The sequence below is a fragment of the Lutra lutra genome, chromosome 3, assembly GCF_902655055.1.
Source record: "Lutra lutra chromosome 3, mLutLut1.2, whole genome shotgun sequence".
Taxonomy (NCBI): domain Eukaryota; kingdom Metazoa; phylum Chordata; class Mammalia; order Carnivora; family Mustelidae; genus Lutra; species Lutra lutra.
This window is the reverse complement of record NC_062280.1, coordinates 71,822,689-71,840,514: the sequence shown is the minus strand read 5'-3', so window position 1 is coordinate 71,840,514 and position 17,826 is coordinate 71,822,689. Positions and strand designations below refer to the sequence as shown.

General features: G+C 36.3%; 1 protein-coding gene across 5 annotated transcripts in view; it reads left to right on the top strand.

Annotated features, from left to right (window-relative positions):
• Positions 1-17,826, top strand: part of ATF2 (activating transcription factor 2) — an 84,596-nt gene that overhangs the window by 24,969 nt on the left and 41,801 nt on the right. For 4 of the 5 annotated variants that reach the window (XM_047722232.1, XM_047722233.1, XM_047722231.1 and 1 more), the window contains 3 exons: positions 6,622-6,696; positions 9,206-9,275; positions 15,703-15,799. In XM_047722232.1, coding sequence (XP_047578188.1) covers positions 6,665-6,696; positions 9,206-9,275; positions 15,703-15,799 — 199 coding nt within the window. In that variant the 5' untranslated portion in view covers positions 6,622-6,664. The remainder of the gene's footprint in view (positions 1-6,621; positions 6,697-9,205; positions 9,276-15,702; positions 15,800-17,826) is intronic. The other variant, XM_047722235.1, reaches the window with a different exon arrangement.

The following is a 17,826-nucleotide window of genomic DNA, read 5'->3' as shown; positions in this document are numbered from 1 at the left end:
CTTTCCAAACAAGTTTGCTAACAAACAGCTCCCATGTTTAGTGTTAAAACTAAAGCAGTCTTAATTGTACTACTGGGTATTTACCCCAAAGATACAGATGTAGTGAAAAGAAGGGCCATCTGTACCCCAATGTTTATAGCAGCAATGGCCACGGTCGCCAAACTGTGGAAAGAACCAAGATGCCCTTCAACGGATGAATGGATAAGGAAGATGTGGTCCGTATACACTATGGAGTATTATGCCTCCATCAGAAAGGATGAATACCCAAGTTTTGTGGCAACATGGACGGGACTGGAAGAGATTATGCTGAGTGAAATAAGTCAAGCAGAGAGAGTCAATTATCATATGGTTTCACTTATTTGTAGAGCATAACAAATAACATGGAGGATAAGGGGAGATGGAGAGGAGAAGGGAATTGAGGGAAATTGGAAGGGGAGGTGAACCATGAGAGACTATGGACTCTGAAAAACAATCTGAGGGTTTTGAAGGGGCGGGGGAGCCAGGTGGTGGGTATTAAGGAGGGCATGTATTGCATGGAGCACTGGGTGTGGTACGAAAACAATGAATTCTGTTATGCTGAAAAGAAATTTAAAAAAAAATCTAATTATAATCTGGACTATAAGTCAAAGAATGGAGAACAAAGAATGAAATTTAAAATATAAAACAGAAAAATAAAAAAAGCATTCTTCTCATTTAGAAAAATCAAGACATCATTTGATTAATAAAGCCTATTTTTTTTAAAGATTTTATTATTTGAGGAAGAGAGAGAGTGGAGTGAGTGAGAACACAAGTTGGGGTGTGGGGGAGCAGCAGAGGGAGAGGGAGAAGTAGACTGCCCGCTAAAGAGAGAGCCTGATGTGGGACTCAGTCCCAGGACCCCGGGATCATGATCTGAGGTGAAGGCAGACACTTAACTGACTGAGCCACCCAGGTGCCCCAATAAAGCCTGTTCTTCCCTCAGTTTTAAAATGCTTGTTGCTTGTCTTCCAGTTATCATAAGATCTCTCTGATATGAGGAATTTGAGAGGGAAGGTGGGGGGTTGTGGGAGGTTGTGGGGAGCAGGGAAGGGAAAAATGAAACAGGATAGGATCGGGAGGGAGACAAACCATAAGAGACTCAATCTCACAAAACAGAGCCTTGCTGGGGGTGGGCGGGTAGGAATAGGGTGTTTGGGTTATGGACATTAGGGAGGGTATGTGTTGTGGTGAGTGCTATGCAATGTGTAAGCCTGATGATTCACAGACCTGTACCCCTGGAGGAAATAATACGTTATATGTTAATAATAAAAAACTAGGGGCGCCTGGGTGTCTCAGTGGTTAAAGCCTCTGCCTTCGGCTCGGGTCATGATCCCAGAGTCCTGGGATCCAGCCTCACATTGGGCTCTCTGCTCAGCAGGGAGCCTGCCTCCTCCTCCTCTCTCTCTCTGCCTGCCTCTCTGCCTACTTGTGATCTGTCTGTCTAAAAATAAATAAATAAAAATAAAATAAAATAAAATGCTTGTCTTCATTTAGAAACTAAATTCATTTGAAAAATTATTTTTCTATGGTACAGAAATCCCTGGAACAACAAATTACAAAATATTCCATTTTTTAATGAATAAAAGTGTTTTCCCTCCCAAAATGTAAACATCTAGCAAATAAAACAAACATTATGTTTCAGATAGAGAAACACTAGTAATTTGCTTATGGAAGAGTTGTATTTGGTGGTAACATTTTTGTCTTAAATATAAAAGTACTTTAACAAAAGAACCAGGCCATTATTATTTAAGGTCTATTCCTCCACCCAGTTTCCTTATCTGAATAGAAACTCATCAGTTTCTGTAGAATTTTGGCTATAGGAATAGACCACAGGAAAAGTCTGAAATACCTAGAAGTCATTTGGCTGGAGAAAAGTGTTTTCTTAAGATTTAGAGGTAGTCATCATTTTGTACTTAAATGCATTCCTCAGCAAACATCTTCCCTACAAGCCTTTAGAATAAAGCATGGGGTGGGGCACCTGGGCAGCTCAGTGGGTTAAAGCCTCTACCTTCGGCTCAGGTCATGATTCCAGGGTCCTGGGATCAAACCCCACATTGGGCTCTCTGCTCAGCAGGGAGCCTGCTTCCTCCTCTCTCTGCCTGCCTCTCTGCCTACTTGTGATCTCTGTCAAATAAATAAAATATTTAAAAAAATAATAAAGCATGGGATCAGGCTTCTGGAAAGGGTTGCTTCTAGCTGGAGCACCTACAAGCAGGATATTCTTGCAGGCATTCTGCATGCAGTACTGCTGAAGCTCCACAGACACCTTGGATACCTTGGTCCTCTCCGTGCCTGCCTCCAGCTTGACATGTTCCATCGAGCCACTGCTGCAGGGCATTTACACTGGCTCTAGAAAACATGGCAGAGGTGCTGGGCTCCTTGACCTAGTAATTTCATTTCATTTCTAGAAATTCCTCCTATGAATTTTTTTTTTTTAAGATTTTATTTATTCAGGAGCACCTGGGCGGCTCAATGGGTTAAAGCCTCTGCCTTCAGCTCAGGTCATGATCCCAGGGTCTTAGGATCGAGCCCCACATCGGGCTCTCTGCTCAGTGCAGAGCCTGCTTCCCCCTCTCTCTCTGCCTGCCTCTCTGCATACTTGTGATCTCTCTCTGTCAAATAAATAACTAAAAATAAGAGTTAGAAAAAAAGATTTTATTTATTCATTTAATAGGGAGAGATCACAAGTAGGCAGAAAGGCAGGCAGTGAGAGAGGAGGAAGCAGGCTCCCTGCTGAGCAGAGAGCCGGATGCGGGGCTCGATCCCAGGACCCTGAGGTCATGACCTGAGCTGAAGGCAGAGGCTTAACCCACTGAGCCACCCAAGCGCTCTGCCTCCTGTGAAAATTATTATAGATATTGCACATAGATTCATTATCAAGAATATTAGCTGATGATAAAAATCTAATAATAGTGGTTTAAGCAAAAAAAAAAAATCCACTAATAAAGAATTAGTGAAAATATGCCATAACCTATATGATGGAATACTATATAGCCATTAAAAATTACATCTAATGTTTAATAATATTACTATTTAATAATGTGGCAGGATTTAGGTAATTGTATTTTAAAGAAGGCTGTAACCCTGCCTTTACAATTTGTAAAGTTGTGTATCCCTGTACATTAGTAAGACTGGAATATGTACTCTGTAGATTGCTGAACAGTAAGTGGTGATATTTTGGGTGAATTTTATTTTTTCTTTTTGCTTTTCTGTATTTTCATGGGAGCAATTTTTTTTTTTTTTAAGATTTTATTTTTTTATTTGACAGACAGAGATCACAAGTAGGCAGAGAGGCAGGCAGAGAGAGAGGAGGAAGCAGGCTCCCTGTGGAGCAGAGAGCCCGATGTGGGACTCGATCCCAGAATCCTGAGATCATGACCTGAGCCGAAGGCAGAGGCCCAACCCACTGAGGCACCCAGGCTCCCGTATGGGAGCAAATTTAACGTTCCTTACTATGTCTTAGTTCAGTAGATAAAGTTCAGTTCATATTATCAAATAACGGTGACCTTCTTCTGAACCCCAGGCTTCTACCTTAAAGGTTTTTTAGAATTATGTAAGACTCATCATTTATATATTAGGATACCTAATATTGGAAATTGCTGTGGCTATGTTGTAACAAAATTCAAAGTATACCAACTTTCAAAGTATACCTTAAGTTTGAGCAAACCTTAAGTTTGACCTCCTCCTTCTAAAATAAAATTCGTAAGAGCAATGAAATAGAGAAACATTTTGGGGGGACCATGTACATGTTTATACATGCAGTTGTCTTAGGAACCTGGAAAGAAGTCTGCACTGCATGTTTGATTAGCTTATGTGAACTCCCTCACAATCGTGAAAGCTTCTTGAAAGCAGGTACCTATCTTAGTTCACCACTACATCCCTGGCATCTGACAGGGTGCCAAACCCAAAGTGTACACTCAAATATTTGTTGGTTGAAAGAAGAAAAGAGGTAACTCTGATGGCACTGTATCATTGTATCATGGGGGCAAGAAAGATAAAGGACTATTAGAAGAAGAGTTAAAACTGAGATTAGAGAAACGAAAGGATGTTTAAATTTTGTCTAGAATCGTGTTGTGTATTCTTTATGACTCTCCTACCAGTGTAGGTTTGGATGTTTGCCAGAGAATGGTGTGGTATATTTTTAACAATTCTCTATAGTCATCAAATTCTCCAATAACTTAGAGTTTAACAAAGCCTCCTTTCCCCTATAAGCATATTTCCAACTTTGGCGTAAAAGGGAGATGATCCTCTGGGCACCTGGGTGGTTCAGTCTGTTAAGCATCTGCCTTTAGTTCAGGTCATGATCCCAGGAGACTGGGATAGAGCCCTGCATCAGGCTGCCTGCTCAGCAGGGAGTCTGCTTCTCCTCCCTCCGCCCTCCCCCGACTTGTGCTCTCTCTCAAATAAATAAAATCTATATTTAAAAAAGAGATAAGCCCAGCTGTAGAGGCTTGAGATTCAGTTTAAGGAAAAGATAGTATTTAGGCCTCCTAAAACACCATCATTTATGTCTCAGGGTCCTTCAACTGTTGTATTTATAACTACTTGAGCTAGGTTTTAGAAAATAATAAGGAATGGGAATTTTTGTTGGTTGGCTAGGAAATCGGCTGAGGGTAGGTAAGGTAGGTAAGGAACTTCTTTTGTAGTGAAAGGGAGAAGTTGTAATGGTGAGGAGTAGAAAAGATGAGAGAGAAAAGGGTACCACAGGCTCATTCCCTTAGAAAGCATTTCTGGAACTCTCAGTTTAGTTCCTGCACTACCTGTGTATTCTCATAGTGTGTTAACTTTTATTCTTACCAAAGGAATTGAAACTATATTTCCATAGTCCTCTTTTCTTCTGCTAGATTAAAAGTCTCTCAAGTACAGAAACTCTTTTTTCATCTTTGTGTCTTGGGATATATTTGGTGTTTAAATGTTTCTTCAACTTAACTGAATTTAAATTTTGCTTTGATTTTTCATAGCAATGTAAACTGTATTTTATTAGTTTTAGAAGAGTTTTTGGAGGTAGACTAAATTTATTTGAGTTGTTCATATCATATGGCTATTTATTCATTCCTTAATATTTAATGAGTAAATGCTGCTGTGAGGTAGGCACTGTTTTAGGTAGTTAACCCAAAGATAAATTCCTTGCCCTCATTAAGCTCACATTCTATGGGTAATGACAGAAACATAACTTTTATAGATTCCCTTTGGATTATTTTAGTGTTCTTTTCCCTCTTCTCACAGACAGCATGATAAAGTTGGATGTGAATGGAGGAATAGAACCCTACCAGAGACGAGTTTTGCCTGGAAACCAAGGAAAAACTTCCTTCTTCTATCTGCTATACCAAATCACCCATAACTCTAATACTCAGAACTGTGGCTATTCATACATTCCCCCACAGGAATTGTCCAGTTTTTCTGAGCAATACATTCCTGATAACCACATTTACAAGCAAAATTATGAAAAATAATTTTTTTCTCTATTCATCAGTGTCTTATTTGAATAAGCATATAGTTACTCTTCACCACTGGATGGAGTTTCAGTGAATGTAAGATGAGGTTTTTGCAGAATTATTTATTATTACTATTTTTTCAGCAATCTCCACACCCAGCGTAGGTTTAGAAGTTGTTAGCCTGAGATCAAGAATTGCATGCTCTTCCAGCTGAGCCAACCAGGCCCCCCAAGCAGAGTTTTTAAAGTGGGCCACTGACCTGGATAGTTTCAACATGTTGTACTTGTTCTTAAACTAATACCAGAGATGCATGGGTGGTGAAAGTCACTTAAGCATCCGACTTGGTTTTGGCTCAGCTCCTGATCTCATCGGTCATGAGATCAAACCCCGTGTTGACTCTGCACTCAGAGGGCGTCTGCTTGGATATTGTCTCCCTCTGCACCTTCTCTCTTTTTCTCTCAAGTCTTTTTTAAAAACCCTAATATCAAATAAATAAGTTATAAGACTGTGGAAGAGGGAGATGCTTACATAGATGAACTATATTATAGGACAAATAGAATTTTGATGAATTAGGCTGAGAACTTGATCATCACTAAGACTGTATTTTAAGAAGTTAAAAACTTTCCAAATAGATATTCTAGAATGCTACATCTCCTCTTTCTCATCAGATTTCCAAAGTCAGGAGTTTTACTCTTTCAATAGCTGCCTTTCAACCACTGCCCTAAGGACTGAATTAAATGTTTTTTCTCCTTTTACCCTCTGTGATGGAGTTGGGTATATATATACCTATGTTTAAGGCATTAATATGGATATTCATATTGTAGGAGCAGTATTCTTACCTCTTATAAAGATTCTTAAGAGGGCGCCTGGATGGCTCAGTCCGTTAAGCATCTGCCTTCAGCTCAGGTCATGATCCCAGGGTCCTGGGATCAAGCCCTGTATCGGGCTCCCTGCTTGTCGGGAAGCCTGCTTCTCCCTCTCCCATTGCTTGTGTTCCCTCTCTTGCTGTGTCTCTCTCTGTCAAATAAATTTTTTTTTTTTTAAAGTGACAGGGTTTGGGGTTGACAGTAGTCCAAAGAATAAAATTATTCAGGTGTTTTTATTTCCTGTGTTTCAAGCAGTGTTTAGAAAACTATTTTTAACAGTATGAAACCACTTTTTTTTTCAGTATCCTTGCCATGAGAAAGAGGACGTGATAAGTTGTTCAACTTATGAAATTCAAGTTACATGTGAATTCTGCCAGGTATGTATGCAGTATTTGGTATTTTCACCAGTTTTTCATATTTTAGATAATAAAAATTTTATAGTCATTTCTTGATAATATTTCAGTATTTCTTCTGATAATTAAAAAGAACCCCACTTATCCAGAATATTAGTTTAGCAGCTAGTCCTATTATGTCTTTTTTTTTTTTTTTTAAGATTTTATTTATTCATTTGAGAGAACACAAACAGGGGAAGGGGCAAAGGGAGAGGGAGAAGCAGACCCCTTGCCGAGCAAGGAGGCCTATGCGGGGCTCAATCCCAGGACCCCAAGATCATGACCTAAAGGTGGACACTTAACCGACTGATCTACCCAGGCGCCCACTATTATGTCTTTAAATTATCAAACAGAACATCAAGATGTGCCTAACTATGACAAACAAAAATATATTTTAGGGTTTGATTTCTAGAGTTCCAAATAATACTAGTCCCATGGGATGTTCTATGAAAAAGCATTTTGAATTGCAAATGAATGTGGCTAAAATGCCATATTCTAGGTGCTTCTCTAGTCATTTCACTTGAATGTACTAAGGCTCTGAAAATTCCTACAAAAGAAAAAGTACTCCAGCATTTCCCAAATCTTTTGGATTACATATGTTTTTTCTATAATAGCTATTGTCATCCCTGTTGAAAATGCTTTGGGAAACATTGCTTTGAATGGTTAACAAGCTAATGTTGAAAAAGGAATAATGTTTCCAGATTTTTAATTGAGTCAAATACAAGACAAAATTTAAAACCTACAAGTTGTTGGAAAAAATAATTGGGAACTTTAAGTCTAAATCAGATATAGGAAAATAATCCTTACTCAAAAATTTCTTTTTACAGTTATTTTTGTTCAAATCAGGATTCAAAAAGGATTTACATTTGATTAGTATATTTTTTTTTTTAAGATTTTATTTATTTATTTGAGAGAGAGTGAGCACATGAACGGCAGGGATAGGCAAAGGGGAGGGAGAGCAGACGTCCCTGCTGAGCAGAGAGCCCAGTGTAGGGCTCAATCCTAGGACCCTAGAATCATGACCTGAGCCCAAGGTAGCCCTTTAACCAACTGAGCCACACAGGCACCCCTGGTTAGCATATTTATTAAATCTCCTTTAATCTATAGCGGTTTCCCCCTACCTCCTCTCTTTTGTTCTCCATCACATTTATTTGTTGAAGTGACCAGTTCTTTGTCCTATAGAATTTGGGTGACTGTATCCAGATAGTTTTGACAGGTTTCTCCTGTAATCCCTGTATTTCCTGTAGCAAATCTAGAGATGCTTGATTAAATTCAGGTTTGACTCCCCATACTGTCCACACACAGACATAAACACACACACACACACACACACACACACACACACCACCCCCCACCCCTGCCCAAGAACACTTTCATGCTCTCTATTGTATCATATCAGGAGGCACATAATTTCTAATTGTCCCACTCTTAGTGATGTTAATTTAAGAATGACTTGTGAGTTCATTATCAAGTTCCTGCCACCTTTTTTCCTAATGGTTATATGATGTGGCCTAGGTCCGTTATTTCATTGGGTATTAAAGTGATTTTCTATAATTATTTCATTTTTTCTTCACTTAAACTGTCGAACAGGAAAGAATTAGCCTGATAGACCAAAGTTCCAAACCTTTTTTTTTCTATAGTGTAAAATGCATGTTACATGTATTTGCCTACTCGTTATAAAAAGATGGAAGGGAAATAGGGCTAAAAGATCAGTAAAAGTATTTTATTTCACACGAAAATAGAAAAGGTAGTAAGCTTAGTGAAAATCATATAATACTACATTTAAAATTATTCTTTTTTTTTTTTTTTAAAGATTTTATTTATTTATTTGACAGAGAGAGATCACAAGTAGACAGAGAGGCAGGCAGAGAGAGAGAGGGAAGCAGGCTTCTCGCTGAGCAGAGAGCCCGATGCGGGACTCGATCCCAGGACCCCGAGATCATGACCCGAGCCGAAGGCAGCGGCCTAACCCACTGAGCCACCCAGGCACCCTAAAATTATTCTTTATTTAAAAATCTGTACTGGGGGCACCTGGGTGGCTCAGTGGATTAGGCCGCTGCCTTCGGCTCAGGTCATGATCTCAGGGTCCTGGGATCGAGTCCCCCATCGGGCTCCCTGCTCAGCGGGGTGCCTGCTTCCCTCTCTCTCTCTCTCTCCCTCTGCCTGCCTCTCCGTCTGCTTGTGGTCTCTCTCTGTCAAATAAATAAATAAAATCTTTAAAAAAAAAAAAAATCTGTACTGTATGGGCGCCTGAGTAGCTCAGTTGGTTAATCATCCGACTTTGTCTCAGGTCAGGATCCAAGGGTCCTGGGATCAATTCCACATCTGGCTCCCTGCTCATCGGGGAATCTGCTTCTCTTTCTGCCCTTCCCCCTGCTTGTGCAAGGCTCGAGTGCCCTCTCTCAAAAATAAATAAATAAATTTTTGAAAACAAACAAATAAAATAAAAATCTATGCTGTAAAACACTAAGCCATTTCTTAATGTTTATTATAGGCAATACAAGGACCTGTGGAATATGAGTGATGACAAACCCTTTCTATGCACTGCCCCTGGATGTGGCCAGGTAATATATAAATTACTTTAAAGCATTTTCTATGTTCATATTTATTAAAACACTGATGAAAGTTTATGTTATCATTAAAAGGATTCTCCTACAATTTTTGTAAAATTCTGGAGTTAGAATGTAAATTACCCAGAAAAGTTTTGGTAAGCAATTTTTTCTTCAATAATACAGTTTTTAAAAACAATCTAATATGGAAAGAAAAAGTTAGAAGTTTAAATGGAAAGATGGATACCTAGACAAAATCCAGGGCTTAATAGTATCTTTTACTATTTGACTGTTGACGATTTGACCGTTTACCATTTGACCATTACTGGTTGAAAATAATTGTAAATTGCTTAATTGGAAATAAAGTATACATTATCTTACTTGAAAATTATTTTACTTGCTGAACTCTTAACAATATTAACTAATATTTACCTCTGACAGTGTCACTAATGCATTAATGTTCTTAATGTACCTAAGTCTCACATCTTCAGAGCATGTATGAAAGCACTTTCAGAAAATAATCTTTCCACATTGTATAAAAAAGTAGTATTTTAGTGTTTTTAACAGACCATTAATTATTAATCTATTGCTGTTATAATTCTAACTTTAAAATAACATAGACACCAAGAAATGAAAGAATAAATTTAATGTGTAGCCAGATTACTGAGTACTTAAATATACCAACTGTAAATCATAAAAAAGCATTAGTGTTTCATTGGTTCTTGTTTTCTTTAGTTGATGTTTTAAATTGACATATAATTGATGTACAATAAACTTCACGTACTCACAAAGTCAGTTTCATGTTTTAATGTATATATACTCATGAAATCATCACCATAATTAAGATAGAGAACATACCCATCACCCCAAAAGTTTTGTCATTCCCAGTTGTTATTGCTTCTGCCTTTGTAAAACACTACTCTGCCATATATCCCTATTGATTAGTTTGCGTTTTCTAGAATTTTATGTAAATAGTCATACATTATGTACTTTTTGTCTGGCATCTTTTATTCCTTATAATTAATTTGCAATTTCCCTATGTTATGTGAGCAATAGTTAATTCCTTTTTGTTGAGGAGTAATATTTCATTATTACACAAGTGTGGACATTGGACTTATTTCCAGTTTTTACTTATTACACATAAAGGCAGTATAATTATTTGTGTACATGTCTTTGGTCTGAATGCATGCTTTCTTTTCTCTTGCGTAAATGTGTAGAAATGAAATGGTGGGATTATATGTTAGACATTTACTTTGAAGAAATTGCCAAACTGTTTGCCAAAATGAAAGCACCACTTTACATTTCCACCAAGAGTGTATAAGAGTCTTGTGCCATTTCTTTGCCTATATTTGGTGTTGTCAGTCTTCTAATTTTAGCCATTTTTCACTGTCGTGTATATTGATGTATCATGGTTTTAATTTACATTTCTTTGAGGAGAAGATGAGCACTTGTTCATGTGCTTGTTGGTCATTTGCATTATTTTTTGTGATCTATCTTTTCAAATCTTTTGCTGTTTATAAAAGTCAGGTTGTCTTTCTTTTAATTGCTAACTTGTAGTTCTTTATATATCCTGGATACCATTCCATCTTCCAGTTTCTCCAAGTCGTTTGTTTGCATCTAAATTTTCATGATAAAAGCTTTTGCTCAACCGATCGTTCTAATTTTAATGAAGTCTAATATGTTAATTTTTTCTCTTTTTATGGCTGTTGCTTTCTGTGACTTATCTAAGAAATCTTTGCCTACCTTTAAGTCACAAAGGCATTCTCCTTTGTTCTTTCTGAAAGCTTGTTTTTTCGTTTAGGCCTGTGTTTCAATCTTGAATTACTTCTTGCATATGTATATACTGGTATGAAGTAGGATTTGAAGCTCACTTTTTTTTCCCATGTGGTTTTTCAGATATTCCAGCATCATTTGTTGAAAAGACTTTTCTTTCTCCATTAATTTGCTTCAGCTCCTTTATTGAAAATCAAAGTGTGGTATAAATGCAGGTCTCTTTCTGAGCTTTCTACTCTGTTCCTTCCATCAGTCTGTCAGCTTTTATGCTAGTACCACAATGTCTTGATTACTCTAGCTTTACAATAATGCTTCCAGTCAGGTAAGGTAAGTTCACCAATTTAGTTCTTTTTGAGATTTTTCTGGATAGTCTTTTAATTTTAGTCCTTATTTGTGAGGGTATAGTGGTATCTCATTATGATCTTAATTTTCATGATATATCTAAAGATGTTGAACCAGGGTAAAGATAGGAAGTTAACCAGGGTTGGTGCTACTTAGATAGGTTTATCAGGGAATGCCCTCTGATAAGATGACATTTGAATTAAGACATGAAAATGTAGGAGCAGACTTCTGGAGGAAGTTTTTTTTTTTTTTTTTTTTTAAAGATTTTATTCATTTCATTTGACAGACAGAGATCACAAGTAGGCAGAGAGGCAGGCAGAGAGAGAGAGGAGGAAGCAGGCTTCCCGCCAAGCAGAGAGCCCGATGCGGGGCTCGATCCCAGGACCCTGGGATCGTGACCTGAGTCGAAAGCAGAGGCCTTAACCCACTGAGCCACCCAGGCGCCCCTGGAGGAAGTTTTTTAAACTGAAGGAACAACAAATACAAAGTTTTGAAGGAGGGGATGGGTTTGGGTGTGTTTAGAAGGATGACTGTTGTGGCTAGAGCGTGTAGTGACCAACAAGGATAAGAGTAAAAGATTCTGTCAAGTAGAATAAGAGTCCATATCCAAGAGGGCTTTGTAGACTGTGATAAAGTGTTTGGGCTTTATTCACAGAGCAATGAAAAGCCGTTACTAAGCTGAGTGGAAACAGGGAGTAGAGACTGACATCTGTCAGGTGAGAGATAATGGTGGCTTTGTCTAGGTGCTAATAGTGGGCAATATAGAGAAATAGACTGATTTGACATTTATTTTGGAGCTATATTAGATACTCATTTTTTTCTATAAATTTAAGAAAGCTAAAAAAGCTGTACTTCCCAGAATTTTTTGTGAATAGTATTTCCTAGGAAATCAACAGTTCAAAAAAAAAATTGATTTTAGAGGGGCACCTGGGTGGCTCAGTGGGTTTAAGCCTCTGCCTTTGGCTCAGGTCATAGTCTCAGGCTCCTGGGATCAAGCCCCGTACCAGGCTCTCTGCTCAGTGGGAAGCCTGCTTCCCCCTCTCCCTCTGCCTGCCTCTCTGCTTACTTGTAATCTCTCTCTCTGTCAAATAAATACAATCTTTTAAAAAAAAAAAAAGAATTGATTTTAGAAGCACCAATTTGGTGGCGGTATTTTTTTGTCATAAGTATTGCTATTATTCCAAATTTGAATTTTACCTTTAATGCACTTAAATTTAAATTTCCTGATTTTAAATTTAAATTCCAAATTTTAAATTTTAATTTCCAAATTTTAAATTTTTTTAAAGATTTTATTTATTTATTTGACAGAGAGAGATCACAAGTAGACAGAGAGGCAGGCAGAGAGAGAGAGAGAGAGAGAGAGGGAAGCAGGCTCCCTGCTGAGCAGAGAGCCCGATGCGGGACTCGATCCTAGGACCCTGAGATCATGACCTGAGCCGAAGGCAGCGGCTTAACCCACTGAGCCACCCAGGCGCCCCCAAATTTTAAATTTTTTAAAACATGTTTTGTTAGTGTTATTTTGGAGAGAGACCTATAAAATTAGTGCAAAGAATTTTAACTGTTTCTTCTTGCTATTAAAAGTGTTTTTGTATGCCTCAGTCACTATTAGGTATTTCACAGAAAGAGTTCTATTGCATTGTTTTTAAAGTAATGTTCCATTGAATTTGATAAAAGAGACAAAGTGAGATAATTTAGTGAAAGATTAATTTAACATTGTAACGCTTCTATTTTATTTGTTAATATCTTTGCTTTTGGTGATGCCTTTCATTGAAAATTATTTCTTAGGTAGAATGTTTATGCATTATAAGCTGTTTTACAAAGGAGTTAAAGATTCATTTTATTTAGGCGAAGTTTCACTGGAGGTGTGTAAATGTGTGTGTGTGTGTGTGTGTGTATGTGTAGCTTCCTGATGTTGAATAGATTCTTTTAAACTAGTAAAAGAAGAAGTAAAATGAACTGCTGGCCTTACAGCTTTATAACTTAGTTGTACCTATTCTGTTAAATAGGAAAAAAATGTGTATCATGGATGTGAATGCATGTATTAAATGCAGAATGACTGACTTCTTAGGAAGTTAGTTCTGGTGAGTGTCAAGCCCTAAAAACAGATTTCTCAGATATCAGAGCTTAAATTCATTATAAAATTTAAGCTCCCTTCCATCTGTCAGGTTATCCTTCCTTTTAACTTTATAAGAGGGATGGTTATCCATCCTATTTGACTGCCTTTCCCATTGTTTATTCAGCTGTATGTTCAAAGTCTTGTTGTTTAACAAAATACTGTGTATTTTGCATTGGAGTTGTGCTGTAAATTGCCTGGAAGAAAGAAATTATGAAATATTTAATATATTATTACTTGTAGCAGCATTATAATTTTTCTACAAAAATTATTTTTAAAAGAAATCTTTAATTTGACTCAGCAATTCACATAGATTCTGTAAAAATTTTATCTTAACGTGTAGTAGTAGCTATTTTATAAGCATTTGTTGAAAAAATTTATTTCATTCATATATATATATGTATATATATATATGTATATGTGTATCTTTTCCTCATGACTGCCTTTGGACATGATGGCCTTTGACCTTTTTTTTTTTTAAGTTCCTTGTTAGAGGTAAATCAATTATTTCAGGTGATAGCTAAGGTTAAACTCCTCTTATCAAGTTCCAGTTTCAGTGCATTTTATCCATGTACATCAATAATATCATATGATCCTGAATTTTCTTTTTAAGGGCCCTTTTAGCTGTACCTTTTCACTCAGGATCAATCTTAGTGCCATTTTCATGTTTTGTACAATTCTATATGTGATTGCTCTTTGACTTGGATATTTGTGGTCAAACCGATGCCATGCGGGGCTCCATCCCAGGACCCTGGGATCCTGACCCGAGCCGAAGGCAGAGGCTTTAACCCACTGAGCCACCCAGGCACCCCCATTATTAGGTTCTTTGGACATAAAGTGAATCTTGATTTAAGATACTTTCAGTGTGGAATGTAATACATGTATATTTAAAACTCTAATGGAAAATAATGAAATGCCTACATTATTCTATAAACTCTACACATATGTTCGTTCCCTAAGAGCTGTTATTTAACATTCTACTTTTTAAAAGACAACTACTTCTTCCTATAAATTGGGGAAGAATTCTTATAATGATAAAACAAGAGAAGATAGTACTTGGGTGGGAAAGAGCTGGATTATTTTAAGATGAACTGCTTTGTTATCATATTGGTTGTTCTTTCTTTGTTGGATTATAAGCAGCATTTTTTTTTTTAATTTGGTAACTAAAGAAACTGATTTACTTAATTTGTTCAGGAGTAATAGTTCCGTAAGATAAGGAATCTATTTGGTGTTTTTTAAAATATTATATATTTTAAAGTGCACACACACAAGCTGGGAGAGGGGTGGGGGAGAGGAAGGGGGGAGAATCTCAAGTGGACTCCTCGCTGAACATGAGCCCCCCGCCCCCTGACAACGACACTGGGCTCAATCTCACGACCCTGAGATGATGACCTGAGCTGAAATCAAGATTCAGATGCTTAACTGACTGAGCCACCCAGGCACCCTAGGAATCCCATTTTGATAGTTTAGGGGAACCAAGTTCAAATATATGTAATTTTAACTTCCCCATTTATAAGGATGTAGGGTAGAGAATTTATGTTTCTTAATTTGGCATTTTATAATTATTGCTCTGAAATAACAAAATGTAAGTGCTCCTTATTTTCAGTTATAATTGTTGCTCGATAAGGAGCATCTTCATAAAGGTTGATATCAGACATTTTAAAATGAACTGCTTTGTTATTGGTTGCTATTTCTTTACTGGATTATAAAAAAAGCATTCTTTTTTAATGTAACATAAGGAACCTGATTTACTACTTACTTTGTCAAGAGTAATATTTTTTTAAGAGAATTCTTGTTTTAAAAGTGGTAAGTAATCTGGAGTCTGTGTAAAACAGTACTTCCTTCAAAAGTCACTGAACCATGGAATACATATTTCTACTATAATACGGCAAAAAAAAAAATCAATAGTGGTCTATTTTTAGTGTCCAAATGAAATTTATATTAAGTTTCTTTGCCTCAGGTTTTATTTTTAAACGCTCTCAAATGATTTATGTGACTTAATACATCAGTATTGCTTATTCTTGAGTAATGGGTTTTCTATGAGTATTTGAAGTCTTGTATGTTTATCTATACTAACAATAGATTCTTTTATAGTTAACAAACTATTTCATTGTTAATGGTGGTTTTACATGTTGTGGAAATGAATTTCCTTATCATTTTACTTATTTGATCAAATTGAAAATCTTAACTATATTTTAAAACTTTTTGCCACAGCGTTTTACCAACGAGGATCATTTGGCTGTCCATAAACATAAACATGAGATGACACTGAAATTTGGTCCAGCACGTAATGACAGTGTCATTGTGGCTGGTTAGTATATGCTTTTATTAATAGCTTATATACATATTTCACCTGGAATGTGCACAATTTTTGTGTATTCTCTGTAAATAATATAGTCTGGTGATACTCCAATTACTTCATTTACAGTAAATGTTGGCAACATGTATTTTACCCATTACATTTCCATGTTTCCTTCTGACCATTCATTTCACTTTTCCGTGTGGTTTTCCAATGTAGATTTCAATGTATTGTGGAAATTAATTAGAACCCCAGAAGCATTTATCGCATCTCCAAAGTTTACATTTAATTGATAATTGAACTAATGTGATGTTTAGTCAATGTTTCTTTTAGCTTTTCACAACCTGGTTTGAAATGCTGTGGGAAGGTGGGAAATGATCAAGCTCCTCCTGTTGGAGAAAGATCAGTTAGCAGACTTGTTCACTAGAATTTTGTTTATACTTCTTTTGCGACTAAAACATCTCTGTTAGTAAAAATACTCTCAAGGGACCTAAATTCAGTCAGTGCCTCTTTTGTGTGTTTTGATCAGATGATTATCTTTCACAGTATGTGAAAAGAGAAAATTCATGCATTGTTTTAATTATCCTTTCATGCTGTATTAGCTGCCCCTTTTTTGGTATTTAAATATATATGTACACACATTTATGTATATGGACACACACATAATATGCATAGTTCTACTGCATTTTGTATATTTTAAAACAAAGTTTTATATAAAATGTAATATATTTATATAAATTTCAGACCCTTTTGTATCATAACCACAGAGTCACATAAGTATTCAAAATCAACCGTAAATTATTCTTTTGTCTTTTGAAGTTTGGGTTCTACTATTTATCTGGAATTAATCCTGAAATCTGAATATTATTAGTATTTTGAAATGATTACCCAACATAAAGGTTGAATTATCATATGCAAGGCTTTGCAGAGATAATGAGGCAGATGGTTTTTCCTGTACTTTCAGTATCATGATTTTTTTTAATGAAAAAGTTTGAGTTAACAAAGTTGGTTATTTTTCAAAAACTATTTAGGAAAAATGAAAGAGCATGTTGAGCATTTCTTTAGTTCCATAAGTAAAAGGAAGCAGAGAAGAGTGAGTTAGGCACTTCTTTAGAATATTGTACATCAGATATTAGGAGCTGGAACCCAAAAAAGTAGTCAAACAAAATAACAGTCTAGGCAGTTCACCCTCCTAGGCATGAAAGGTCTTTGCTTGTCTGAAATTTATTGCACTAGACCAGTATCTGTAACTTTTCAACTCAAAAATGTTTTGAGATTGGTTTCTAGAAATTTCCTATTGGTTTACCTTTATTACAGTAGAAGAATAGAACACATTTAAACACAGCACTTGACCATTTTGTTTTTTTACTAACATGTTGAAATTAGTAGTTTAGCATTACTGTGTAAGTATAATGCATGATGTGTGTGGTATATATTTGATGATCAATATCCATAAGCCACTGCATGTTTAAACAGTTGTGCCTGTGTTGACTTTTCTTTTCTCATACCTAATCATTCCAGTAGTCACTGATAACAGTGGTTTATGCGTATATTTTATTTGTAAGACTTTTCTCTTCCTTTACCACACATTAGGAGCCTTTTGTTGAGCTGAGATAGACGAACCCTTTGGCTGTGAACAGAGGAGACAAATTTCTATTCAGTTTACTAATTCACCTATAAAGGACTTAAGCTGATATGTGTACTCTGAGCCCTTGCTGTAATACAATTTCAGAAGTCTTTTTAGGGTTAGTGGGTATGTACGTTGTAGACTAATAGGTAAAATGATGCCTTTAGTAATTTAGATAATACTAGTAGTGTTTGAGATAGGCTTACATTATATCTAATATGTATGACATATAGGTCATTATAGTGTTAAATATATTTATATGTAGTAAGTATGTTATATTCTAGATACATGTGGGGCAAAGATGAAATAATACTACTTACTGTCAATTCTGGGGATATAATATTTAACAAATATATGAATTTTAATTTTATATAAAATCTTAAATTAGGAGTCATCTTTATACTTTTATTTA